General features: G+C 42.1%; 1 protein-coding gene across 1 annotated transcript in view; it reads left to right on the forward strand.

Annotated features, from left to right (window-relative positions):
* The window catches only part of epas1b (endothelial PAS domain protein 1b), an 88,873-nt gene that overhangs the window by 24,838 nt on the left and 36,124 nt on the right, over window positions 1–27,911 (forward strand). Inside the window, exons 2-4 of the mRNA XM_078273226.1 lie at window positions 13,989–14,179; window positions 23,157–23,320; window positions 26,576–26,663. Coding sequence (XP_078129352.1) covers window positions 13,989–14,179; window positions 23,157–23,320; window positions 26,576–26,663 — 443 coding nt within the window. The remainder of the gene's footprint in view (window positions 1–13,988; window positions 14,180–23,156; window positions 23,321–26,575; window positions 26,664–27,911) is intronic.

Genomic DNA, 27,911 nt, shown 5'->3' on the forward strand with positions numbered 1-27,911 from the left:
TTTTCATAAAGGTGACAATAGGCCCGAGGTCACTACGTTTACTGTTTGGATTGTATTTTCAGTAACGGTGTTCTTTTTTTAGCATTAAGAATACAATTTGAGACCATTTGTTGTCATCTTTTGGCGACTGAGGCTTCATGACTTATTAGCAGTGACCTCACTGTGTGTGTGTGTGTGTGTGTGTGTGTGTGTGTGTGTGTGTGTGTGTGTGTGTTTTGATTCTGTGTGTGGTCAGTGGGTGGTGTGACACAGACTTGGGTTGTGGTATGATTGACCTTGGCTTGTTTGTTTGCCTTCACGTGTTAGTATGTAGCTAAAGGGCAGAGGATGAATCCAAGAAGGACGTGTGTGTGTGTGTGTGTGTGTGTGTGCGTGTGCGCAACATTATTAATCATCACAAGACACTGTTGTGACAGACTGACAGGCAGGCATGCACTTTTCACATATCTCAAATTGGCTGCAGTTGAAGCGTTGCATCACAAAGCTTCTGTGTGTGTTTGCGTGAGAAATATTGCCAGTCCTATTCTCGTTGACTGTCAGGCTTGTTTGTGTTTAACAGAAGCAGATACCTGCAGCACAGTGCTACAGACTATACTTTGCACTCAAGTTTAAACGTTTTGTGCAGAAACGCTCAGTTTCACACACAAGTTTAAACCACAGTTACTAAAAATACCGAGATTAATAGCTTATGAAATAAATTCGAACAGACGCTGACACACTCTCACTCCCAACGCGTCAAATACTGACGCTTGGTTAGGACCCTTTTGGCGTAATCTTTTGACACTCTGGGTCGGGACCCTGGGCGTAATTTTTTTTTTAACGTGCAGGGTTAAATCCAAGCCGTTCTCATTCCCAATTTGTCACATAACTGACGCTTGGTCAGCGGCTCGCAGAGTCAGATACCGACGCACAAGGCACCCTGTAGCGTCTGTATGGAACTAGTCTCGCTTTCCCAGACCATCCACACGCTGTGGAGCGTAGGAGGGTCTGTCTAGTCCACACAGTGTTCCGATATGGGAGAAAAGCGTGCTCTGGCTCATTGGCATTTCTTTAAACCAATCACAATCGTCATGGGCGGCGCTAAGCTCCACACGGAGTCGCTGTAAAATAGTTGTGCGAGCCAAAGCTCAGATTGGACAGATAGTCTAGCTAGCTGTCTGGATTTACCCTGCAGAGATCTGAGGAGCAGTTAACCATAGAGTTTGAAATGCCAACACAAAGACAGCGGAAGGAAACGGACATCGGCGAAAAGACATGCATCCGGCGGAATTTCCTGCGGCACTGGAGCAATCCCGGAAGTGGAACATCGAGGATATAGACTAGTATGGAATGCGCCGGGCATAACAGCAGCTGGACCATGGTGGAACCATGGTGCTGTAAGATGACGTAGTATGGACCTTTTTTCACAGCAGACATTTTGACTTGTCATAGTAGGAAAAGCACAGCTGAAATTGATAACCTTTACGATGGCTCAGTTCCATCAAGTGTCCCAGAAAGCTATTTGAGTGAGTCACCATGCACAATACCAGGGCCTCTCCTAAGTGGAATGCAGCCATCATTAATGGTTTGGAATACACCTGTGCTTTTCCTACTATGACGTGTCAACATGTCTGCTGTGAAAAAGGTCTATAAAGAGTGACATGCATGTCAGTTAAACAACAAAAAGTGAAAATAAAATATGGCTTTGATATTTATGAACTGACATTTATTGCTATTCGTCAGTTGGAATCTAAGCCAGTTTAGGGGTTTATATACACTTAACATGGATTCTTTATGTGATGATCGCTCACTAGCTTCAGTAAACTGTAAAAAATAAAACCGTTTCCCATCATCTCACGAGTGCTAGTGAGCTAAAAACCCAAAGGTGAAATACTTTCTGATCATACAGCAGTAAGCTGATCAAAGTGTCTTGTGCCAGTGATAATAACAAGATAGTGAACTGATCCTTCATGTCACATCATCACACTCCCACCCGACTGGCTGAAACAGGGAATAAAAAGTTATAAATGGGAGAATAAACCCGGCCTACAAAAGCCTTTTCAAGTGATTTTGGGGGATGTTTGATAAGTGTCCAACTCTTATTGGGATGAGTTGAATGACTGACTGGAACAGTAATTGGCTGAACTCGGATAGTTTCTGTTCTGTATTTTCCACATGGCTTGATTGCATGAACTCAGTACCCTCTGCAGTCAGACTGTTGAGTCTAAAAAGCACCGAGCGGCATCCACTGTACCAAAAGTGCCGCTGTAGTGAAATTTATTTATACAGCACATTTCTATCGGACGTCACAAACTGCGTCACAATAAGAGAAAACAGACACAATGTAAGAGTGGGAAAGCTAAACAAAGGGCAAGTCTAAACAGGTACTGTACTCTGGGTGGATGGCCCTTTTGTAAAGGCGTCCACAGAGCTCAAGTCCAATAAGAGCGATTTTCACAGAACTGTTTGACCCGGGAGCATGGTGCCGCCAACAAGCCCCGATCAACAAGACGATCTCTACAGGGGCTGTGGATTCTGGGTTGTATGGGGGGGGATTCAGTGGGAAGAAACCAAGAAAGGTGTCCCAACAAACAGCAGACTGGTTCTGATTAGAAGCCGCAACACCTGTCCCAGATGTAATCAGATTAGAGTGGAGCTGTAACAATTCCAAATTTAGCTGTGAAATGAATTGTCTCAGAAATAATTGCGATCAGGGTCCATAATTAACTTTTTTTTTTTGTCCACCAGCCAAATGGCATATAGTGAATGTTCAAATTTGACCAGCCACTCAATAGATAACTATTGTTTTTTGGCTGGTGAGTGACGCAAATCTACCAGCCACTTGCACACCCTACCAGCATTTGGCTGGTGGTCGGTGCTAAATTTGGATCCTGATTGACAATTACCATAAACGGTCAAACCCCTTAGGACTAATGTCAGCAATTCGTTGCGGTTAAACAAACAGTGATTATGTAAAAAAAAAAAAAAAAGAATTACGACCATGATGTAATAATTGTTACAGGCCTAGATTAGAGATGATGTACTAAGGACAGTGAAAAGGAAGGAGATCCAACTTATTATTTGTATTACCCATTAGTCTTAAGATTAGTCCATTAGAAACTAAAGAAAAGAAAAACAATCCAATGCAGATACAATAAGGTTCTTGTGTGAATGTTGAGTTATTGATTGGCCAAAATGGAAAAGGAACGCACACCAAGGGCTGTCGTGACGGTCTGATCACTGGAAGTGGATTTCAAAGTAAGAAAGCAAGCGTTACACACTCTGGCTCCAACTCTGGATTTGTTAATTGTGGATTTTTAAGAATGTGTGTGAGGGCCAAAACATCATCTAAATAAAACCGAGATATGGAGCCAGATTGTGCAACCCTTTTACTTTCCAGAGTTTGATAGGTTCACACATACAGTATCTGGTTTAGACTGTGGATCGGGCTGCAGTTTTCAGCCTTTTGGGGCAAACTATATCGGGCTGCAACTCTCGATTATTTTTATAGTCGATTCATGAATCTTTTGATTTCTTTCTGGCTTCGATTAGTTGTTTGGTCTACAAAATGTCAGAAAACGGTGAAAATGATGACGTTCTTAAATGTCTTGTTCTGTCCACCACTCAAAGGTATTCAGTTTACTGTCACAGAGGAGTGAATGTAAATCAATCCTTTTACTGAATAACAATGCTCTGTGAGATTCCAGATGCTTTGCCTTCTTTGATGTACTTTGGACATCTTTTTTTGAAAAGCCATTTGCCAACAGCACGTGGGAAGTTACAGATTCGAGCTTTAATGAGGATGATGACAATTTCCCCCAAACTTTTGCTTTCACACTAGTTAAGTAAGGAAAGGAAGGAAAGACAAAGGGATGGAATGAAATAGAAAGAATGAAGGGAAAAAGAAAGACACGACTACAATTTTGAAGTAAAGCAGCAGCACTGTACCTACTGTAGGTAGAGGACATGGGTAAATGCGAAGTTACCTGTGTGTGTGTGCGTGTGTGTGCGTGTGTGAACGTGAGTGAGGGGTCAGTGAGTACATCAGAAGGCTTGGTGCCCTGATGAAGCACCGTGACTCCCATTGTTTTGTATCCTGATACAGTCTGCTGGGACATGCGGCAACAATGGGCCCAGACAATCAAAGAGTGGCACTACACACACACACACACACACACACACACACACACACACACACACACACACACAATTGAAGCTAGCTGTTCCAATTGACTTGATTGAGTGAAGCGGTCAGCGGCTGTCTGTTCTGCCGTTTGGGTGATGGTCAGTCGGGGTTAATGAGTTTAAACCTCAGAGAGATGAGCAAGGAGACGCACTGATGGAACATGCACTCGATAAGATAAGATAATGGTGCTGCTGTGCTCTGCCTTTCCTGTTAATTGTAGGCCATCGTCTCCTTAAATAGTGTGCTTGCATGTTTTGATTATGATTGGTTTCTGTCTCTGTGTTTCTTTAGGGTCTAGATTGTAGCCAGAGGGGAAACTGGGATTTTAAAAATGTGAACCATTGTCACCAGCAACACTGCTGTTGTTGATGTGAAGCAGATGGTTTATTTATTATTGCTAATGGTTTCCCTGTCAAGATGTCTTGTGAACATGCTTTGCTCAGCATGCTACATTTTGTACGGCTGGATTTAATTCAATAAAATTGTATTCATAGGGTCAAATCAAACAGATGTTATCTCAGGACACTTTACAGATAAGAGTATCTCTAGACCAAACTCTATAATTTTACAGAGACCCAACAATTTCCCAAAAAAAAGTCCCTTTTTTTTTTTATTTTTTTATTCCGTGGTCTTTCTTTCGCTAGTCCAAATCTAGTTTCGCTGTATTACAACTACAAATGAGACCAACGTGCAACTTATATTGCAGCCAATCAGCTTTCGTGTTATTAACGCCAGTTTCTTTCGGATTGTACCACAGACATGAAACTGCAGCTTTGGGGACGTGGACGTTTAGCGATACTTGGCTTGAAAAAACTGAATGTAGGGCTTAGTTGATGTTGTCATAAAGCTCTTAAATCTAACTCACAATGGTCTTAAAAAGGTCTTAAAAAGTCTTCAATTTGACTTGGGGAAATCTGCAAAAAACTCTGATATATTGAAAATAATTGCATTTGAATGAGACACACTGTGTGCATGTGTGTGTAAACCTACGCTGCTCAGCATTTCATCAATCATTTGTTTTATTTTTGTTTAATTCTTTTATCTTTTGTGAGTTTTGAGTTTCAGCCACAGAATTGATTTTCTGTTTGCACGGTTGGGTTTAATCTGGGGCTGCATGTTGCAGCTTTGGCACAGACGTGATCCACTGTGATAAAGTGCGTGTTGTCACCACAGAGAGAGGGCATCTAAAGTTCGGCAGAGCGGAGCCACACCTCACCGTCTGTTGTGGTTTTTTGAAGTTATCATCGACACGGTGCCTGCAGACAGATCAAACGTTGAAGAGCTCTTTGTTCAGGGAGATGCTGATAAGGGTTTTTACACAACATGCTCCCTTTGGGCCTTGTGAAATATAGCGCTCATTCAAACGTGGTATGCAAACTCGTTAATTTATTAACAAAATTAATTTGTGATTTTGGGCTTTATAATTTATAATAAAACTGAGTTGACTTGACCGGGTACAAAATGATGACACTTCTGTTTAGGGCTGCAAAGATTAATCGATTAGTTTTCAACTATTCAATTAGGGCTGAAACGATTCCTCGAATAACTCGACTAATTTGATTACAAAAAAATCCTCGATCCTCGAAGCTTCGTTAAATCAATGTTACCAACGTTGTATTGCTGACAGACGGTGTTTCCACACGGATCGTTATTATTGTCGCACACCAGACGCTGCTCAGTCTGCTGGCGGCACATGCCAGAGCGTAAATAGTGAGGGGCTAAGAGAAGAGACAGGCTGGAGAAAACCACAGAAAGTGTCCAAAGATTGGAATCAGTTCAAACGTGATTAAAACGAAAACTCTGTACAGTGTGTCTACTGAAAAACCAAACTAGCTTAGCACAATAATAGCACGACGTCAGTGCTTCAGCATCTCAACAGAAAACATTGAACTAACTTAATCATCCATTCCATGAAGCGGACCCGACAAAAGTAAATCAGAGTCTTATGGACGATGAAACTACCCCAAACACACCAACTAGCAAAAACAAAGACAAGAAAATACGTAGCGGTGACCACAATTTGATCTAAAGAGCCGACTTGTTGACTATCTCTTCGGAGAAACAGCTGATTGTTGCGTACCACTCTCTCTCACTCTCTCTCTTCACGGAGAAACAGCTGATCGACTAGCATAAGTGTAACAGAGCTGTGTAGCATTGTAATCAAATATATAAATTAAAATAGATTGAGTATAATTATTATTTACATATACATATATTTACATATAGGCCTATATACAGATCAGTCCCAGGATGAAACTTGTGTTCTGAAAGTTAAGTTGTACAACTTAAGGTTTAAGTATGCCTTAGTGTGAGGTTGATGTCATTTCAGAAAATGTTTTCTTTAAAAATTTTACAATGTAATATGGCACTTCATACGTTTAGTTTTTAGACAGATGATATTGTAAACAAACTATTGTTTATTATTGCTCTTCAATAAAACAAAAGTATTTCTTATCCGATTAATCGATGGAATAATCGGTAGAATATTCGATTACTAAAATAATCGATAGCTGCAGCCCTATATTCAATTAATCGCCAACTATTTTGATAATTGATTAATTGGTTTTTGTCATTTTTTTTAATGAAAAAATAAGCTATAAATACTCTGATTCCAGCTTGTTAAATGTGAATATTTTCTAGTTTCTTCATTCGTCTGTGACAGTAAACTGAATATCTTTGAGTTGTTGACAAAACGAGACTAATAATTGAGAAGATGATCGACCGATGAATAGACAATGAAAACAATCGGTAGTTGTAGCACTACTTGTGATGGCAATACTTCTCCTTTTTCTTCTCCTTTTCTTTTGTAGTGACTAAGATAAGATAAGCCTTTATTTGTATTGCACAATGAAATATAACATAGCATATATATATATATATATATATATATATATATATACTGTCAGAAATGTCCTGTCACTTTCAACTGCTTTTATATTTTAAGCAAACTTAACATATGCAAATATTTGTATGAACATTAAAAGATTTAACAACTAAGACATAAACTGAACAATTTTCACAGACATGTGACTAACAGAAATGGAATAATGTGTCCCTGAACCAAGGGGGGGTCAAAATCAAAAATAGCCCTCAGTATCTGGTGTGGCCACCAGCTGCATTAAGTACTGCAGTGCATCTCCTCCTCATGTACTGCTCCAGACTGGCCAGTTCATTAAGTACTGCAGTGCATCTCCTCCTCATGTACTGCTCCAGACTGGCCAGTTCATTAAGTACTGCAGTGCATCTCCTCCTCATGTACTGCTCCAGACTGGCCAGTTCATTAAGTACTGCAGTGCATCTCCTCCTCATGTACTGCTCCAGACTGGCCAGTTCATTAAGTACTGCAGTGCATCTCCTCCTCATGTACTGCACCAGACTGGCCAGTTCTTGCGGTTGTTGTTGCCATCCTGTACCTGTCCAGCAGGTGTGACATTCGGATGTACCGATCCTATGCAGGTGATGTTACACGTGGTCTCCCACTGCAAGGACGATCAGCGGTGCTTCCTGTCTCCCTGTAGCGCTGTCTTAGGCGTCTCACAGTAGGGACATTGCAATGTCTTGACCTGGCCACATCTGCTGTCCTCATGCCTCCTTGCACCATGCCTAAGGCACGTTGACGCAGATTAGCAGGGACCCTGGGCACCTTTCTTTTGGTGTTTTTCAGAGTCAGTAGAAGTGTCTTTTTACTTTCCTAATTTTCTTATAACTGTGACCTTAATTGCCTATCGCCCTTAAGCTGTTGTTGTCTTTTCGACCGTTCAACAGGTGCATGTTCATTAATTGTTTATGGTTCATTAAACAAGCATTGTTTAAACCCTTTACAATGAAGATCTCTAAAGTTATTGTGATTTTTACAAAAGTATCTTTTAAAATACAATGTCCTGAAAAAGTTTATACATAAATATTGCACCAGTTCCTTATCAGGCATTGCACATCCTATAACCATAATGGTAAGTACCAAAAATATTATTTAGTAGTATTAGTCACACATACATCACTGCTGCCAATACACACACTACTAACTAAATTGTCTAACCTGTTTGGACCAGTTGTTGATTTATCATTGAAAATTTAAACTTTAGCCTACTGTAAATTTCTATGGCATATTTACATTGGTCACTGTTCATCCCTACATGCATATATTATATATTAGTGGCCTCTTGAGAAAGTTCAGGCATTTCCAGCTGCTACACAGTCTGCTGTGTGAGACGCTGCTGGTCTGAAACGTTGGACCCTGGATGGTGTATTTCTGATCCCTCATGCTCCTCCTGTTTTTTTGTTTGTGTTGCAGTCTTTTCGTATATAAAACTGAACATTGTTGCACACATATAGCCACGAAAAGTAATATGCACAGTAATTCGTATGTATTCCACGTACTTTTTGCTGTATGCACAACATTGACTGCTGCTGTTTGCTTTCAAGCCGGGGAAATAGTCGTTTTGGTGCCTAAACTCAACTGGCACCGCCGCATGACGCTCACTTTTTGTCGGCTAAACTTAACGGTCATATCCGCTGAAACGAGCGAAAGCTTGCGCAGCTCTGTAGCCAGCGTCACTTGACCAGCCGACGGTCGCCTAATTTCGTAGGATGTCACCAATTGGTATTGCTATTTCGTATAGGGCGGCACGATATGATGAAAATATCGTATTGCGATTATCAGTTCAGTCCACTTCAGTTCAGTCACTTTATTATCCCAAATGGAAAACTTGGTATCTGTAATTGACTGAAATTGCGGTCACGATGTGATTCACGATATTGGAGGGAATGAGTTTTTGTGTCATTTTTTTCATTCATTCTCTTCATTGAAAAATAAAAAAAACATTAAAATGAGTACAGTACAAACACAGATTTTTTCTTTAGTTTTATACAATAGGATTTGTAGGCCGGGACGTCTCTGCAGCGCCACAACACTTAAAGGAGAAATTCGGCACAAAATGAACCTAGGGGTTAATAACACATGATTACTGAGTTGACCGTTCTCTTCCACGGTAGCATAAAGAGGGTCCCTACATGTAAACCGAAGCATTGAGAACTTTGGAAGTGTACAGACAGCTTATTAAAAAGAGAGTTTAGAAAAACAGTACCGTTCACGTATACAGGCGGGCGCCATCTTGGGAAAACAGTCATGACCAGTTGAACGCCGAACGCCGTGCTTGAGCTATGTTACTGGTTGCACGGTGTTCGTTGTTCGACTGGTCGTGACCATTTTCCCAAGATGGCGCCTGCCTGTATACCGAACGGTACTGTCTTTATAATCTATCTTTTTGTAAGTGTGGTGCTATTTTGAGCATTGTTAGTGGTATAGAAATAGCGATTTCTTTTTACTTTCCTCGTGCCCCGATGGTTAGCTAAGCTAATTAGCGGTTTGGGCTAAAGCTGGTCACATTCGATTAGCATGAAAACAAATCCCAGAGAACGGTTGACCCCTAGGTTCATTTTGCGCAGAATTTCTCCTTTAACCCAGAATGGTTTGACACATATTTTGCTTTTAGAAAATATTACATTTGATTTGGATATTGCACTAGTCCATATTGGGATTTCGATAATTGCGATTAATTGTGCAGCCTTTATATCGTACGGACCCGTTCAGAGAGAATGCGTTGAACAATGGCAGATATACACTGTGAAAATGTGAGCATTAGACCGAACCCAGAGAAGCCAAACTCCATGCGTGTTGTGTCCTAATATGGTTTGTTGTGCTGCTCTCTTGGACCAGAGGCTGAACTTTTGGACTGCCTGTCTGTTTGAGCTTTGATATCAAAATCTGATTCATTTCAGAGCATAGAGCCAGAAAAAAAGAAACCATATTCCTGGAAACTTACCCAGAGTTCTGCCTGCTGACATGACTCGGGCATCCTGCAGGTCTCATGCATTGTTTGTAGACAGCATTTTGCTATAAAAAGAAAGATTTTAAGATTCCAGTCGATTGTTGGAATAAATTATTTATCTTGTGAACTTTTGGCCAAAACAACTGTTTTTCTTTAAACAGCAACTGAATTAACCTGAGGAAATGAAAATAAATACTTGATTCCGCCTCTTTAAGTGTTTAAGTTGAAAAGAAATTGCCATCCAATAAAACCTATTAGTGTCTGCAACCCTCCGTGTGTCGTGGCTGGGCTCCAAACACGTAGCATCCCCTTCTGTTTGCAAAGTTCAAATTAAGTTGTGCTCAATAGGCCTTGCTCAATCCAAATCGATAGGAACAAGTCGAATAAACAAAACCTCTCAACGCTGCACACAGCAGTGCCTTTGACTCACCTGAGTCAGGATGGTTGAATGTCATTTTTAATTTGAAAACAGCGGTTTGGCTGCTGAGTAAAATGTATTCAAGCGAAGGGAAACCGAGGAAAGTGATTTCCACAGCAGTAAGAAGATAGTGTAAGATACAGTGTTTCGAACCAGCCACATGTGGCTTTAGAAAAGGTATCATTGATATATTGACATACTGACCTCATACTGGATTCAGACTGAAGTGACGAGAGCGTGCCTATGTTCCCGATGTTTCACTGAAAATTAGGCCCTATGTCCCCACATTTCTCAGATTTTTTTCAAAATTAGGTCCTATGTTCCAACAGTTCCCACATTTTTAAGATTTGTTTCCAAAATTAGGCCCTATGTTCCCGCATTTCCTTTTTCATAAATTTGTATCAGATTTTACCCCCAATTTCCACCGGCTGCAGAACGTCTGCGGATCCGCTCCGGAACAGCGGCAGAGTCATTATGTTTCAATGGCCCTCATTTATGAAACGTGCGTACGAGCAAAAACGGACGTAGGACGGGCGTACGCCGATTCCTACGCAAAGCAAGGGATTTATCAATTTGAACGTGAGCGTAGGCTGCGATATAATCTCACGTCTGGTCTGAACTCGTGTACGCAAGTTTTCGAGTCAGTGTAGACTTGCGGTGCAGCATATAAAAAGTTTAACAGGAGAAGGAGAAGTCATCACTTGATCACTTATCAGCAATGGAAGATCTGGCTCTTTTAAAAGACCTCTATTCGCCGGTACAACAGTGCACACGTACGCGCACGGGCCACGGTGGAGCGCTCCATCGGATTGATTAAGGGCAGATGGCTCATGGTCTTGCACCCTACTATACAACATTGTTTTAGCCTTTGGGGTTCTGGAGCCAGATGACCCGATGCCCAGAGGCCAGTGTCCAGCCCCAACTGGGGGCTATACGAAGGAGACAGGATACTATTCCTCGCTTTTAAAATGTATAGTGTTACGTTTGGCAATGATAGCCTAAAAATAACATTTTTATTTATTCTTCAGGTTTTCGTTTCTCTTTTAAAGTGTCGTTAATGGCCAGAAGTGAACGATTTATTTCAGCCATTGACAGTTCTTTCGGCTTGTTTTTCCAGCCCCTCTGCTGTCAGGGGACAGGGTCAGGATGGTGGTCCAGACAGGGGGGGGCGGAGGACACGCGCTCTCCCTCACAGCTGTTGTCTGGTTCTGACTCATGAAGAAAACACGAGTAAAATAAAAGACACTGCATAAACTCCGCTACTGTGTGTTTATTTAAATATACGTAAACCATGTAGGCCTAAGAGATTGTAAGATAAGCCTGTATATCACTATGGGAACTATAGCATACATATGTCAAGGATGTATAAATTAAATAAACTTCCGTTAGAGTCCGATTTACCACGGCAACACCGTTGACTGCGCCAGTGATCTCTTTCCATTCCTCATTCTTTCTACAGCCTTTAATACCAGTTTCCAGGCTGACAAATCTACAAACGTAAGTGCAAATGAACCTGAGATATCAGGGTTTCAAGCTCCACCTCTGGAAAGTGCCGCTTCTCAGCCGGATTACGTCTCGCCATGTCGTAAATTGTAGGGGCGAGGCCTCAAAACCCAGAATATATTGGGGCGTGATATTTAAATTACGGTCGTTTCCAGCCGCTGCATTTATCAATGTACGACCATTCTTACGCTCTGATTGGTGCGACACGAACGTTTCATGAATCACACGTGAAGCCTGTCGTAAGATGATTTCTGCGCTCCTATCTGCGCTGGTTTCTACGTTAGGTTGATAAATGAGGGCCATTGTGTGCATTTCCACTGACTGCAGAACAGCTGCGTTCCGACTGCGTCCCAGCTCCAGCGGTCCGCAGCCCTCCGGAGCAGATACGCAGAGCTTCTATTTTTGCCGGAGAGCTCCGCAGCAATTCAGCACACGACACATAGTGCGGGACAGGAAGTCGAGCACAGAAACAAAATAAAACATCCGGTTAATTTTCAAAGTAAAATACACTGTGCTCACGGCGGGTCATATTTCCCTGCACTACACCTTGAAAACACAGCAGAGTTGTTTCCCCTCTACTCCTCTGGATGGAAACAAACTGTTGTTGGTTTTGTGGTTCTATTCTACCTGAATTTGCGAGATCTCGTGGGTCCTCGTGACTTCAGCTGTCAGTCATGGCCGCAGTCGTTACGCAACAAATCCGGACCTGGTGGGTATTGACGGACGGCGGAGCACGGAGCCGACACGCATTCGGTGGAAATCCCCAGTTTACCTCCTAACCCTAACCCTAACCCATACCCTAAAAATGTTTGTGGGAGGATAGGGCTTAAATTGAAGGGAAATGTAGGAACGCAAGACCTAATTTTGAAAATGTCGTAGAAATGTGGGAACATAGAGCTAAACTACCTGAAACAGCAATTTACATTTAATCTGAAATGTATAAAAGCAATTTATAAAATCGTGCCAACACTTATTATTTCAATAGCTTAGTATTCTATCTTAAGGCACGTTATTGTAGGCCATACAATATATGTAGGAAGTGAGGGAAATGGTGGCTTAAGAAGGATCTTAAGACGCTGTTCATCTCTTATCTCCCTCTATATCTCACTTTTGTAAATGTGTTTTTAAGATGTGCTTTTGGGCATATTTTAACGTGGTATTTCTCAGAAATAAAGGCGTACAGTAGAATGGGTCAAATGTCTCGCTAAAGTGCAGCTTAATTACTGTGGCAGTGTGACTCGGAGGCTCCAGAATAACTTTGCAGAGAACACAACACTTCCCTGTATTTATTCTCAAAAGCTTATTGTGTTTTAACTTCTGAGTGAACTCTAGTGAAACTAACTGTGGACGTTCACACTCGGCGCTTGTCGAATCACATGGCGATTCATGATGGATTAATGATATTAATAATAATAAATCAGACTGAAAAATGGCTTCTATCCGAGAGCTGTAACCTCTGCTCGCCCCCAACTGCCACAGCTGACTGACTGCTGTGAGCAATTACCCCACACACACACACACACACTCTCTCTCTCTCTCTCTCTCTCTCTCTCTCTCTCTCTCTCTCTCTCTCTCTCTCTCTCTCTCTCTGTCTTTTTTTTTTTTTTTTTGGCCATTTTCAGCCTTAATTTTGATAGACAGCAGAAGACATGAAAGGGGAGAGAGATGGGGAATGACATGCAGCAAAGTCGAACCCGGGCCCGCTGCGTTGAGGAGTAAACCTCTATATATGGGCGCCTGCTCTACCAACTGAGCTATCCGGGCGTCATTTTATCTTGTTTTTGTCACCTGTCTTTGTTTAAATTCTTACTATTTACTTTTTTACTTATACTTGTGAATAAGTATGTTTTTAGTAGACTTTCTGCTTTTGGTCAGATGGATATGATGTAGTCACCATCAGCGGTACCATATAAAGAGAAAATATTTAGGCAAATCATGGGTAAAAATATTAATTAAAAATATTCATGCAAGGGAAAAGAATCGATTTTAATACATACAAACCTGTTTCCCACCCCTAGTCCCAAACCAAACTGAAGGTGTAACCGTGCTCCTCCTGTCTGTGCTTTCTGTGCAGGAGCAGCTCAGAGCGGCGTAAGGAGAAGTCCCGGGACGCCGCTCGCTGCCGGCGCAGCAAGGAGACAGAGGTTTTCTACGAGCTGGCGCACCAGCTGCCTTTACCCCACAGCACCAGCTCCCACCTGGACAAGGCCTCCATCATGAGGCTGGCCATCAGCTTTCTGCGCACGCGCAAGGTGCTCACCGCAGGTAGGACCGCTGTTCACACACACTGGCGCACACACACACTGGCGCGCACACACACACTCGCGCACACACACACACACACACACACACACACACACACACACACACACACACACACAGACAAACAAGCACACACACACACACACACACACACACACAGACACACAGACAACAGACACCAGCACGCACGCACACACAGACACACACTGGCACAGACAACAGAGACAGACACATGCACGCACACACAGACAACGGGCGCACACACACACGCACAGACTCATACACGCACGCACACGCACACACACATATACACACACACACACACACACACACGCAAACTGCAGTCTGGTGCATGTAAATGTGTTACACAAAGGAAAATATACAATCTGTGTGTTCATGCGTGTGTGTGTTCGCGTGTGTGTGTTGGTATGTAGGACTAATTGTCCCGTGAAGTAGGAAGGTATTTGTCGGAGCCTTTCTTTGCACTTCTTCTCCTTCCTCTCGTCTTATTTAAAATTAGAAGCCGAGGAAGCTCGACAAAGAAACGGACCTATTGTTCTGGAATTCCTCCGCTCCCTCGAAAATGAGATCAGAGAACGTCAAAAATTTAACAACGGCAGCAGCGTCACTGGTCAACACCGCAGCCGTTAAAAAGAAAAAGAATAAAAAAGGCTGTTTATTTTTTCTGTACAGAGTTGAAGCAGTTTGCATTGAGTTTACACAGGAGAGGAGGTGGTGAAGGGAGGCCCTGCAGCCCCTCAACGCCATTAAACTTCCTCACGGTTCATCAAGAGTTGAATCTGTTCTTTACTTTATCGGCATCTACTTAAAGCTGCATGTTTTTGCTATAACAGTTGAATGAATGTAGCCTTTTTTTTTTGACTGACATGCTTTGTGACCCCGGGCAAGGAGCGTATGTTTTCGGTTCAGTTTGTCTGTGTTTCGGTTAGGTTTAGGGGTTGGTTGTTTTGGTTTGTCTGTCTGTCCGCAGGATTACAGAGAAACCACCGGCCCAATTTTCATGGAACTTGGTGGAAGAGTGTAGCATGGGCCAAGGAAGAACGCATTCAATTTTGAAGCGGATCTGACTCACGGGGGCGGATACACACATTATTTTTCACTTTCGTTAACATTGCAAGTTTGTGCTGCATTCACGTGGTGTCGGAATAATTAGGAGAAATGAGTTCCCGTCTGGGGAAATTCAAACTACATTACCATTGTGAGATCGGGCATGCCTTGGCTGAGGTCTGCGCTCTAGTTTGTTCATGAAACCTTATCTGATGATGTTATTTAAAACATTGAACAATAATTAAAAAAAAATAATAATAAAAAAGTCGAACAAGAAATTATAATAACAAGCTGCCAGTGGAACAGGAAAGCATTTAGATTAATACGAGAGCTTGACCTTATCCGTAAATCTTTACACATGCCATCTTCCTGTTGATTCTACTATTATTCTCTTCTTATGTAACTTTTGATGGCTTTTTATAAACTGCTTGTCATTGTTTGCTGGGGGAGCGGGGATGCACACAAGCAACGCTTCCTTAAACAGCGGTGACCAATACTTCCTATTTATGTTGTATTTGTCATCAATGAGAAAATTAATCAGTCAGTCTCAATAAGTCATTAATTCATAAAGCACCTTTCATACAGTGAGTGTAGCTTTTATTTATATATATATTTTTTACAAATCCTGTATACAAATGTATTAAGTTTCTGCATTGGATATGGGATCTCCTGATGAGGCAATATAAAGTACACATATATTTTGTCTGCTGTAAATGTTTTATGATCATAAAAAGAAGCATATTTGAATTGTAAAATAACATGTTTTGTACGTGCTTTAGGCAGTTTGTTTTTCACATGAACAAAGTTTTGTGTTGCGCTAAAGTGTCCCAAACAAAATCTGTTTTCTTGCTTACCCCCAGTGATATCTAGTTATGCAGCAGGTAGTTTCAGTTTCACATTCCGAGATTTTGAGATATCTACGTCTGAAACTGCAGCTGCCATCCTAACGCAATCCCAGATCACACCAGGTTTGCAAAAACCTTTTCCAGAAACAGTGTCACTGTTACTCACAATCATCCGCAAACCTCGGTTTAAAAATGTTTTTAGAATTTGGGTGAACTGACCCTTTTTAAAGATTCAAGAGGTTTACTGTCTGTCATATGCGCAGTGAAGACAACTTACACCATGCAATGAAGAGTGGCAGTCGTCCTTACACAGCGAATAAAAAACAAAAAAAGGTGACCTTGACGTTTTTCGGCTTCTACTTTTAGTTGATTTACCGTTTCTTATCATTTGTTTGCTGCGTGTAAATAAACCGTCACTGTTACACTGACTGAAAGTGTCTCAACAGTTAGCTTATTGGTGATCTGGTTGCTCTTTTCTTTAGAGGTTTGGGTTATCGTTTTATGTTACGTCCTAAATTCTCCGATACCAGGGTTTTTGCAGGGTCTTAAAAGGTGTCCTGTCACACGTATTTCATTACTTTGTGGTAATGTCTGAAGTTCTACCGTGGACTCTGTAACATTGTTTGTGGAAAAAATGCCTTGGTTACCTTGTTTCAACCCATTCTAGCGTGGTATAGGAAGCCTGCAGGAAGACTCGGCTCGATTTGTGCCAGTTCTCATTAATCTTCAACGAGCTAAGCTGCTTGACTCTGATTGGCTAACAGCGAGCCAATGAGAGCCTGGCTATCAGCATCCTTTACCCAGCGCAACTGGGCGAGACTCCATCGTTGTAAAATCATTTTTTAAAGGGGTAGAGAAACGGGACGTATCCCCCCGATGGAGTCTAGACACTGGTGGTGGCGGTGAAGACCAGACCGAAGGAGTCGACGGGAACGGTGTGTGTGTATGTATGTGTATATATATGTATGTGTGTATGTATGTGTGTGTGTGTGTGTGTGTGTGTATATATATATATACTGTAGGTAAGCAAACTGAGGATTTTCATTAATTCTTTACCTCAACTTATAAAATGAAAGAAAATAATTTCACTCTTGTCTTTAGTGTGAAGTCACTTAAATTATTCAAACTAGGGCTGCAGCTATCGATTATTTTAGTAATCGAATATTCTACCGATTATTCCATCGATTAATCGGATAAGAAATACTTTTGTTTTATTGAAGAGCAATAATAAACAATAGTTTGGTTACATTTTCGGAAAAAGCAACATTTGTGTTGCCTACATTGCTTACAATATCATCTCTCCAAAAACTAAACGTATGAAGTGCCATATTACATTGTAAAATTTTTAAAGAAAACATTTTCTGAAATGACATCAACCTCACACTAAGGCATACATAAACATACATAAACCTTAAGTTGTACAACTTAACTTTCAGAACTACAAGTTTCATCCTGGGACTGATCTGTATATAGGCCTATATGTAAATATATGTATATGTAAATATTAGTTATACTAAACCTATTTGTATTTATATATTTAATTACATTGTCACACAGCTCTGTTACACTTATGCTAGTCGATCAGCTGTTTCTCCGTGAAGAGAGAGAGTGAGAGAGAGTGTTACGCAACAATCAGCTGTTTCTCCGAAGAGATAGTCAACAAGTCGGCTCTTTAGATCAAATTGTGGTCACCGCTACGTATTTTCTTGTCTTTGTTTTTGCTAGTTGGTGTGTTTGGGGTAGTTTCATCGTCCATAAGACTCTGATTTACTTTTGTCGGGTCCGCTTCATGGAATGGATGATTAAGTTAGTTCAATGTTTTCTGTTGAGATGCTGAAGCACTGACGTCGTGTTATTATTGTGGTAAGCTAGTTTGGTTTTTCAGTAGACACACTGTACACAGTTTTCGTTTTAATCACGTTATTCCAAACTTTGGACACTTTCTGTGGTTTTCTCCAGCCTGTCTCTTCTCTTAGCCCCTCACTATTTACGCTCTGGCATGTGCCGCCAGCAGACTGAGCAGCGTCTGGTGTGCGACAATAATAACGATCCGTGTGGAAACACCGTCCGTCAGCAATACAACGTTGGTAACATTGATTTAACGAAGCTTCGAGGCAAATCATTTTGCATCAAGGATTTTTTTGTAATCAAATTATTCGAGTTATTCGAGGAATCGTTTCAGCCCTAATTCAAACTGTAAAGATGAGAGAGTTTGTAATTTCTGTATTGGTGTTTGACGCTAGTGTTTGTACTCTGTGTGTTCTGAGTGACGGCAAAGAATTTTTAATAAGGGAAGAAGTTCCACTCTCTCGTTACCCCCGGCTTCTGAACCGGTTGCAGTTCCACTCTTGATCCATATAGGGGGCGCTCACAGGCCACTGCAGAATGAATGGGACTCTATGGAGCTATACCACTCAAAATCCACTTTTCTCAGGATATAATTTTTTGTCTAGTAATTTGAATGTTGCATTCGAAAGGGGAGGCTAAGAAAATACACACTGCTGGGTGTTAGATTTTTTTAAAGTGGCTTTTTTTGTTCTAAAAAGCCTTTTAAAATGTCAATGACGTCATACACATATACGGCCAGAGATACTGCTTTACGGCAAGCTCTGAGGCGCTTCCTTTGTTCTCTCGAGGCATCGACAACACAGCTGACAGGTTAGACTCTCCCTGTTAATACAACACAGCTGACAGGTTAGACTCTCCCTGTTAATACAACACAGCTGACAGGTTAGACTCTCCCTGTTAATACAACACAGCTGACAGGTTAGACTCTCCCTGTTAATACAACACAGCTGACAGGTTAGACTCTCCCTGTTAATACAACACAGCTGACAGGTTAGGCTCTCCCTGTTAATACAACACAGCTGACAGGTTAGGCTCTCCTGTTAATACAACACAGCTGACAGGTTAGGCTCTCCCTGTTAATACAACACGGCTGACAGGTTAGGCTCTCTGTTAATACAACACAGCTGACAGGTTAGTCTCTCCCTGTTAATACAACACAGCTGACAGGTTAGGCTCTCCCTGTTAATACACGTGCTAGAAAGAGGTTTGCTAATGTTTTAAAGACCACGCCGAAATATTCACTCTGACATTCTGGTTCGGCTTTGGATGCCGTCAAGCGGGATCTCCGATCGTAATCAGTCCTTCACTGACCAATCAGCATTCATTAGCAGAATGCTAGCGTGTTATGGGCAACAACGACTCAACCTGTAACAAATCGAAAGGACACAAGTACTCGTTCATTCAACTTTCGACCTATAATCCATGTTGAACTTGCAAAAACTACAATCAAATCTGAGATTTCTCAACGACAATCAGGCGAAAGAGACACATTTATCCGTCTAGCTCCATAGAGTCCCATTCATTTAGGACTGGACCGCGATCACCCCCAGTGGAACTCTGGTGGAACTGCAACCAAATTCAGTACAATGGGGTTGAATAGGGAGTGGAAAGGCTTTCCGTAGATGGGCTTTGGTGACGGTGTGTGTTGTCTCAGTGAGGACTGTTCTGAGTGTTTGGCTGCACTGAGCCTGTTTTTGAGACGGGTGTGAAGAGTTGTGTTGCTGTGAATGAGTTTTGCAGGTGATGTGAACTGGTTAGCTCAGGTGACTGTTGGTAATGCAGACTGTAGTTAGTGTTGAACATGTGGCTTCAGTTGTGACCAGTGTCATTTAGCAATCGGAAAAAACTTTTGTTTAAGTAAAGGAACTGAACACTTTCTTCCACCACTGGAAAGAGGTAAGCAGGAGGTAAGCAGGAGGCAAGAAGAAATAGGTAGAGAGTGGATAGAGGTGGAGGTGGATAAAAAGGTGGATAAAAAGGGTAGGAGAGCAGTGGGCGAGAACGGAGGAGAGGACGGGGAGGGCAGAGCGCTGAGATGCAGCAGCAGATAGTGTTATCACGCTGGTCTGATTGCTCCGTGATGGAAGGGAGAGATTGGAGAGGAAGCACAGAGCTCTGCCCATCGTTCTGCCGATGCTGGCATCACCCCTGCTAGCCATAACACCCGGCTGCCCTGGCGCCAAACACACACACACACACACACACACACACACACACACACACACACACACACAAATACTGTATATGCACCCAACAGCACATATGCAAGCGGCTGTAGGGAACACCCTTCTTATGTAATGTAAGCTCAGTTGGGACCCATAGAACAGTGATGTACAGATTAGGAGGTACTCAAAAGCTGATTGGGCTATATTTCTCCCTGATGAGTTTGACTTAACCGTCATGTTGTCCGAGGGTCAAATTTGAAGTTTGTATATCAGAAATGTGGGTTTCTTTCAACCTAATTGCCCACATATATAATGGATGGTGCCATAAAAAGCTCTTCAAAAGTTAAATTAAGGATCAGTGCACCACTTTCATTGAATTTTTTGTGTTTTATTCCATTTCATAGCATTATTCTGACTAAACTTGGACAGTCTGTGATTATCCATCAACAAAAGTTCCTCTGATTTTAACTATTAAACAAAAATAATTCATAATCTCTGCTTTTTTTAAACACAAAAGTTAGACATAATTTCGTTGGCACAGTTTTTAACCCCTCTGCTTTCGCTCGTCGTTAAAGGGACAGTTCATCCCAAAATCAAAGATACACATTAGTCCTCCAACCTGTACTGCTATTTATCAGTCTAGATAGTTTTGGCGTGAGCGGCCCAGTGTTGGACAAAAAATATATGAAAGAGAAAGAAAGATCAGTTCAATGTCTCTAAAAATGGAACTAGATTGATAGGCTTGTGGAGCTCGAAGCGCCAAAAAAATACATTTGAAACATTTGGACTCTCTCCAGAAGTCATGACTAGCATTGGGCATCGAGAACACTTTCCAACTTAGAATTGTTTCAAAAATTACAATTCCAGTGGAATCTTTTTTTATCGGAATCGTTTGGAAAATGTGGTTCCAATCATCGGTTCCAAATTTGACGGCCGCAAGTTTTGGTTTCGGTAGCAGCCACCGTACTTCCAGGTGCTTGTTGTGTTGCAGCTGTGGAGCACAGTAAGCAGCGCTCTGGTGTGGCTTATAAACCACCATTAAATCAAAATAACATTGTCGATCGGAATTGGAATCAGAATTTGTTAAAATCCAAACGATGCCCAACACTAATCATGACACGGTTGCTCAAAGATAATCCACAGACCTGGTTGTGAGCAATTTCATGAAGGATTTATTTTCTTTATACAGTACTACACTGGCTGGCCGTACCTCCGCGCAGAAAGAAGTGTACACATGGACGAGAGGCTCGTGCTTTTTATAGTGCGAGATGTAAGCATTAATGGCGTCCTTATCGGCTGAGCAGTAGCGTTAGCTAGCTCAGGTGAACTCGTATCGGTTAGCTATAAACTAATCTATATCCACGATGTTCCACTGCCGGGATTGCTCCGTTGCCGCCGGAAATTCCGCCGTATGTCCTTATTTTCGGCTAGATGTCCGTTACCTTCTGCTTTCTCTGTGTTGGCGTTTGAAACTGCGGTGCATTCATGAGGACTATGGTTAACTGCTCCTCAGATCTCTGCAGGGGAAATCCAGACAGCTAGCTAGACTATCTGTCCAATCTGAGTTTTCTGTTGGACAACTAAAACAACTTTTGAACGTACACATGTTCCACCAAAACAAGTTCCTTCCCGAGGCCATTTAGCAGCGGCACCACGGCTCTTACCGCTGCCCAAGACGATTGTGATTGGTTTAAAGAAATGCCAATAAACCAGAGCACGTTTTTCTCCCATTCCGGAATGCTGTGTGGACTAGCCAGATCCTCCTCCGCAGCGCTGTGGAGGAAGGTCTGGCAATGCGAGACTAGCTATGAACTAATCTCCACAAGCTATCAATGTCGGACCACGAGCCTCTCGTCCATGGGACTTGTCACTTGCTTCTGTGCGGTGATACGGATGGCGGGTGTAGTTTTGGTGGAAAGAAAATAGTTCCCACATGAACCTATCTTAAATGAGCGTAGTGCCGATCAGACAGTAGTTGACATTAACAGGGTTTCCTCTGACTGTTTTTGTTACGAGTTATACACTTTATAGTTTGTCTTTTTGTCTTTTGAACCAGGATGGCAAACGGAGAAGAAAAGGGAGGCACAGAAAAAGCATGAATCCGAGAACTAAGTCACATACTGTGAGAGTCTCATATGACCCCGCTGTCCTGTCACTTTATTCTGTCCAGAACCACAGAACAAATGTCAAAAATGGAGAGGAAGTGATTATCTGACAGCTGCTGTCCCTATCAGTGACTCTCTTTTCTGCACCCTTTTATACTGAAACGAGGGCGGTTACACAACCAAAGAACAACAGTGAAGAAAAGTAGAACTCGGTCCGAATGACTGGTAATCACAGCTTAAGTATGTAGGCCAAAGGTGCCGCTGGTCTTCAGACCGGGCCCTGAGAGTCTTCCTACGGGCTCCCCGAGGCCCATGAGAAAGCTTCAGGCTCCCCCCGGGGGTTAACGCGATCTGGGCCCGGCTCCAAACTCAAGCCCCAGGCCTCGCCGGGAGCCTTGAGAACTGGCCCCTCTTATCTCAGGGAAGCACACTGGAGGAATTGCAAGCACCCCCCCCCACCCCCATCGGCTACTGGGCTTTGTTCGGCATGAAGCCACCGTCCGTCCACATACACACACACACACACACACTCACGCACACACCCTCTTGAGCTAGGGCCAGCTAGGTGCTAGCTGTTTGTTTTTGTAATTTAGCTCTGCAACCAGACATCGTGGACACACTGGAGTCTCTGTGTGTAAATGTTTGGATACTGCATTGTACATATTTGAGCATAATCGCATAACTTATAAGTTGCTTTCTAAAGAAAGTGGACAGCTATTATGAATACTTGTGTGGTTTTGGGTGTAATTTCTCAGGGTCGGGGCTCAGGAGGGGCCTGAGCTGCACTGGTTTATTTTGGCTCAGAGCCAAAGCTTCAAGAAGGAAAACAAGGCTGATGTGCATATGCGCGAGCAAACACACAGACCCAGAATACACATTCATAACCAGCATGGAGTGAGAGAAACATTAAGTGAGTGTAACCCACCATGTTTTCTGTCTCTCCCTCCAGGCTGTTGCAGCAGCAGCAGCAGCGGTGGTGGTAACAGCGCAGAGGACGCGCAGATGGACAGCCAGTACCTGAAGTCCCTGGAGGGCTTCATCACCCTGGTAACGTCCGACGGCGACATGATATTCCTGTCCGAGAACATCAACAAATTCATGGGGCTCACGCAGGTACGCCAACATGAAAGAACACAAGGATTAGAACAAAAACAGACGCGCTGTGCAGACAGCATGCATTTATTTATTTTAAGCTGCAACACTTTCCAATAAATGTGAACGTGAGTCACGTCACCTTTAAAACCCCACTCTACCAGAGTCAGTGGGATTTGTTTTTCAGTTCAGCATGTAAACCCCCCCCCCAAAAAAAAAACAGTGTACACAGTGTCATTGAACTCAACTCAATTTCAAAGGGACTTTCTTGGCATGGGAAACCGATGTTTACAATGCCAAAGCAAGTGTGAAATAAAATCAAAAATGTATATACAATAAGTAAAAACTTTCTAGAATAAAGTGTAAACAGAGCTGTGTAACATAGCAACATTATTAATCAAATGTATAAATCAAAATTGGTCCGTTTTAACTTTTTTATATATACATACACACACACACAGATAAGTTAATAATGTAAGATAAACTGAAGTCTGGACCTTGCAGTTTAAAAATCTAAATACAAATAAGTGAGAGTTGTGTAAGCACTGCAATATTTTTTCGAGGTATTTTGATATAAATCTGTTGTATGTATGTATGTATGTATGTATGTATGTATGTACAAAGATCAGCACAGTGTAAATGGCCGGTGCAGGAATACCAAGATGATTGACAGTAGGGCTGCACAATATGACTTAAAATCCAAATCGCAATTAATTGCACATTTTACCTCAAACAATATATGAACGATAATAAAAAAAAAAATTAGGGATTCGTTGTTTTTTGTCGTCATAGTTCATTGGCAAGGCTTGTTCAGTAAATAAACTCAGATATTGAAGGTGAGTACTAATTCAAAAGTGCTTGTTTTTGGGATTTTAAAATAATTGAAGGAAACACAAAGCGGGAACTATTATGGCTATTTATTGAAAGTGTAAAAAATTGAAATGAAAGCACACAAATGATGGAAATTATCGTCAAGGTCGATGTCGATGACAGCTTCAGAAGTTCGATGTCGATACATTTTGGATTAATCGTACAGCCCTACAGTCTTCATGGTGGTTTTATTCCACTGGACCAAAAAAGATTCCATGCACTGAAAATACACACACATTGGTCAAACATTGAAAGCAGCTCTAAAAAGGTGAGCTGATGTGTTTGGGAGAGAAGGCTCTGTGGCCCCCAGGTCCGGCGCTAGGCCCCGAGTGGTGCAGACAGGATAATGTTGTATTATTTTAGGACTACAGTAACCCAGACAGACAGTCCGAGTTGGAGACACGGATGTAAAGTGTCGGTCAGACGAGCCTGTTGTGTTTGCGTGAAATACCTCTCATACCAGCCGTGTGTGTTCAGGCCAGACACTGAGGTTCGACTCTAAACACACTCAGCGCTTCTTTTTATTCTCTGGCAGCAGCTTCAAAAGCAAATCAGAGAAGAGCTGACATTTACCCATAGATAGATAGATAGATAGATGGGCTTTATTTATCCCAAATTGAGAAATTACAGCAGCAAGTTACAAGGAAATACACACATACTCTCACACACACACACACACACACACACACACACACACACACAAATACAGAAAATACAAGCAATACACTAGAAATAATAAGATAAAAAAAGATAAAATAATCAATAAGATATCAAAATGTGGAGCTCTTTTTGTGTTTCAACATCCCACTCCCCAACAGAGGTAAAACTAACTGTTCAGCGGGCTCAAAACATGTATGAAGCTGCCTTCAAGTGCGGTCGGAAATCTCAAAATCAGTACGATAATAGTGTCTACTTGTGCTAAATTGGGGGGGGGGGGGGGGGGCATTATAACCGGGAGTATGTGTGGGGATTCTCTCCCGGTAAATGTTAAGCGTCAAACACTTTATTTCCTACATTCTGGAGAATTGTTCTCCATCAATTGATGGTGCAAATGTCATTTTCTTTTGTAAAGGAACATTTTTATTGTTATTTAACTATTTTCCTGTGTTGATTAAAACGTCCTGCATATTCAAAACATTACACGATTTTGGGGAAGTTTTTTTTAAGCCCAAAGTCCACCCCAAAGGGACTTACCATCTCCAACAGAAAACACTGTTCACCAACTGCTCCAAACAGCTCTATTGTAGTCCAGCCTTTACTTCAGAGACAAACGTGGTCACTTTGGAACACACGTTATAATGCTCGCCTAGCTGCTAGCATGGCACTCCCTCATACTCTGCTTCTGACTGGCTAGTAGTCCTTACCTAGGTACTGTCAGGGCACGCCCTCATACTCTGCTTCTGACTGGCTAGTAGTCCTTACCTAGCTACTGTCAGGGCACGCCCTCATACTCTGCTTCTGACTGGCTAGTAGTCCTTACCTAGGTACTGTCAGGACACGCCCTCATACTCTGCTTCTGACTGGCTAGTAGTCCTTACCTAGGTACTGTCAGGGCACGCCCTCATACTCTGCTTCTGACTGGCTAGTAGTCCTTACCTAGGTACTGTCAGGGCACGTCCTCATACTCTGCTTCTGACTGGCTAGTAGTCCTTACCTAGCTGCTAGCATGGCACGCCCTCATACTCTGCTTCTGACTGGCTAGTAGTCCTTACCTAGGTACTGTCAGGGCACACCCTCATACTCTGCTTCTGACTGGCTAGTAGTCCTTACCTAGGTACTGTCAGGGCACGCCCTCATACTCTGCTTCTGACTGGCTAGTAGTCCTTACCTAGCGACTGAGCATGTGCGAGCATGTGCGAGTACCGAGATGGTACAGAAGTGAGATGTCTCACTCTGTAGCTAAAACAGAGAGCTCAACACACAGGGTGAAAAGAAGAGTTGCAGCAATGTGCAGTACAACAAAAATATGGTGTTTTTTTTGAAAATTAAACCATGTAAATCTATTCTGATATAGCCTCTAAATACAATTATGAACCTGAAAATTAGCATAATATGAGCACTTTAAATGCCTTTTATCAGTTTTTGTAACCAACCTTGAGTGCCTGGAAAAAAAAATTTTAATGACTTTTTTTAGTCATAATTCTTCCTCCTTTCCGTGTACTTTATTGCCTCCCATGAGCACCGGTGGTTAAAAGGAAACCAGAAGCGCTCCTGCTCCTCTTTTTTCCTTTTACAAACCACTGTTGCTGCGGCCATAAATGGAAAACACAGCATGTCTTTAAGCCTGATGCAGCGTTGAGACGGGTACTGTAAATTACATACATGTAAGTCTGACATGTGAAAAAAACGTTATGATAATATGCTTGTTCATTTTTATATTTCAAGTAGTTGTTTTTGTTTTTTCAGGTGGACCTCACTGGTCAGAGCATCTTTGACTTCACCCATCCGTGCGACCACGAGGAGATCCGAGAAAACCTCAGCCTGAAGACATCTGGTCAGCACACGATCTCCTGTTATCCTCATTCCTCACCTGTCCTCCATGTTGTTTTTACCTCCATCCTAGTCTGCACAGGAAGGTCTGGCCCCTCCACAGATGCATTCTGGGATAGGAGAAAAAAAACCAATCACAATCATCTTGGGCGGCGCTGAGCTCCGGACGCAGTGACGGTGGCTCTGCTAAATAGTCTGGGGAAAGAACTTGTTTTGGTGGAACATTTGCAACCCGCAAAAGAAAACGCTACATACAATATTAAATGAAGGGAACTGTTGACACAATACAGTAACGTGAGCTATTTCAATGAGCTGATACATGGTTAAACGCCATCTGCTCTTACTAGTGGATCGCCGTGTGAACTTCGTCCACAGCAATCCCACCAATCAGTCCCAAAACGTCCCAGTTAGAGAGGACATGCCCTAAACATATTCGGTAACACTTTTCTTGAAGGTATCTACATAAGAGTGACATGACACTGTCATGAACACATGAACCCTAACCCTAACCCTCACTCTAACCCTAACCCTAACTTGTCATGACAAAAATCGAATGACACTTACTAAAAGAAGCGTTGTGTCATAAACGTTTATGACTTGTTTATAATGTTTATGACATGTTCATGACTGTGTAATGTCACTCTCATGTAGATACCTTCAAGTAAAGTGTAACCAAATAGTCTTTGTACATTTTTACAATCATTCCGCGAGCGAACCAAGCAGGCCTGCCTCGTTGCACGTTCCAAGTTTTCTTCAAAATTTGACATTTTCAGCGTGCACCTGCTGGCTCGAAGTTTGCCGTGGCGATTATCCAGTAAATAAATAAACGGCCGTCGATTCAGACGACCTCCATCCAGCCGTTTTCCATGAACAAATCTCGCCGTCATTCTGAATGTCTTTGACATGTACTGTATCATCCTCACCCCCTTCTTTATTCAGAAACTACTGTAAATCTTCGTCTTATTCTTTCTAAAAATGGACATAGGGAATTTCATCCTTTTAATGGCAAGGCCATTTGGCGTTATTTCATGGATCCAGGATACTATGCATCCTGATAAAGTTCCCTTGGTCTTTGGAATTAAAATAGCCCCACATCATCACATCCCCTTCACCATACCTAGAGATTGGCATGGAGTACTTTCCATAAGATCATCTCTCAATGCAAATCAAACCAGCTATTAGGCTAACTGAAATAAAACCATGCCAATCTCTAGGTAAACACAGCAGAGTTGTTACACCTCTACTCCTCTGG

This window comes from Sander vitreus, chromosome 17 (assembly GCF_031162955.1).
Source record: "Sander vitreus isolate 19-12246 chromosome 17, sanVit1, whole genome shotgun sequence".
Lineage (NCBI taxonomy): Eukaryota > Metazoa > Chordata > Actinopteri > Perciformes > Percidae > Sander > Sander vitreus.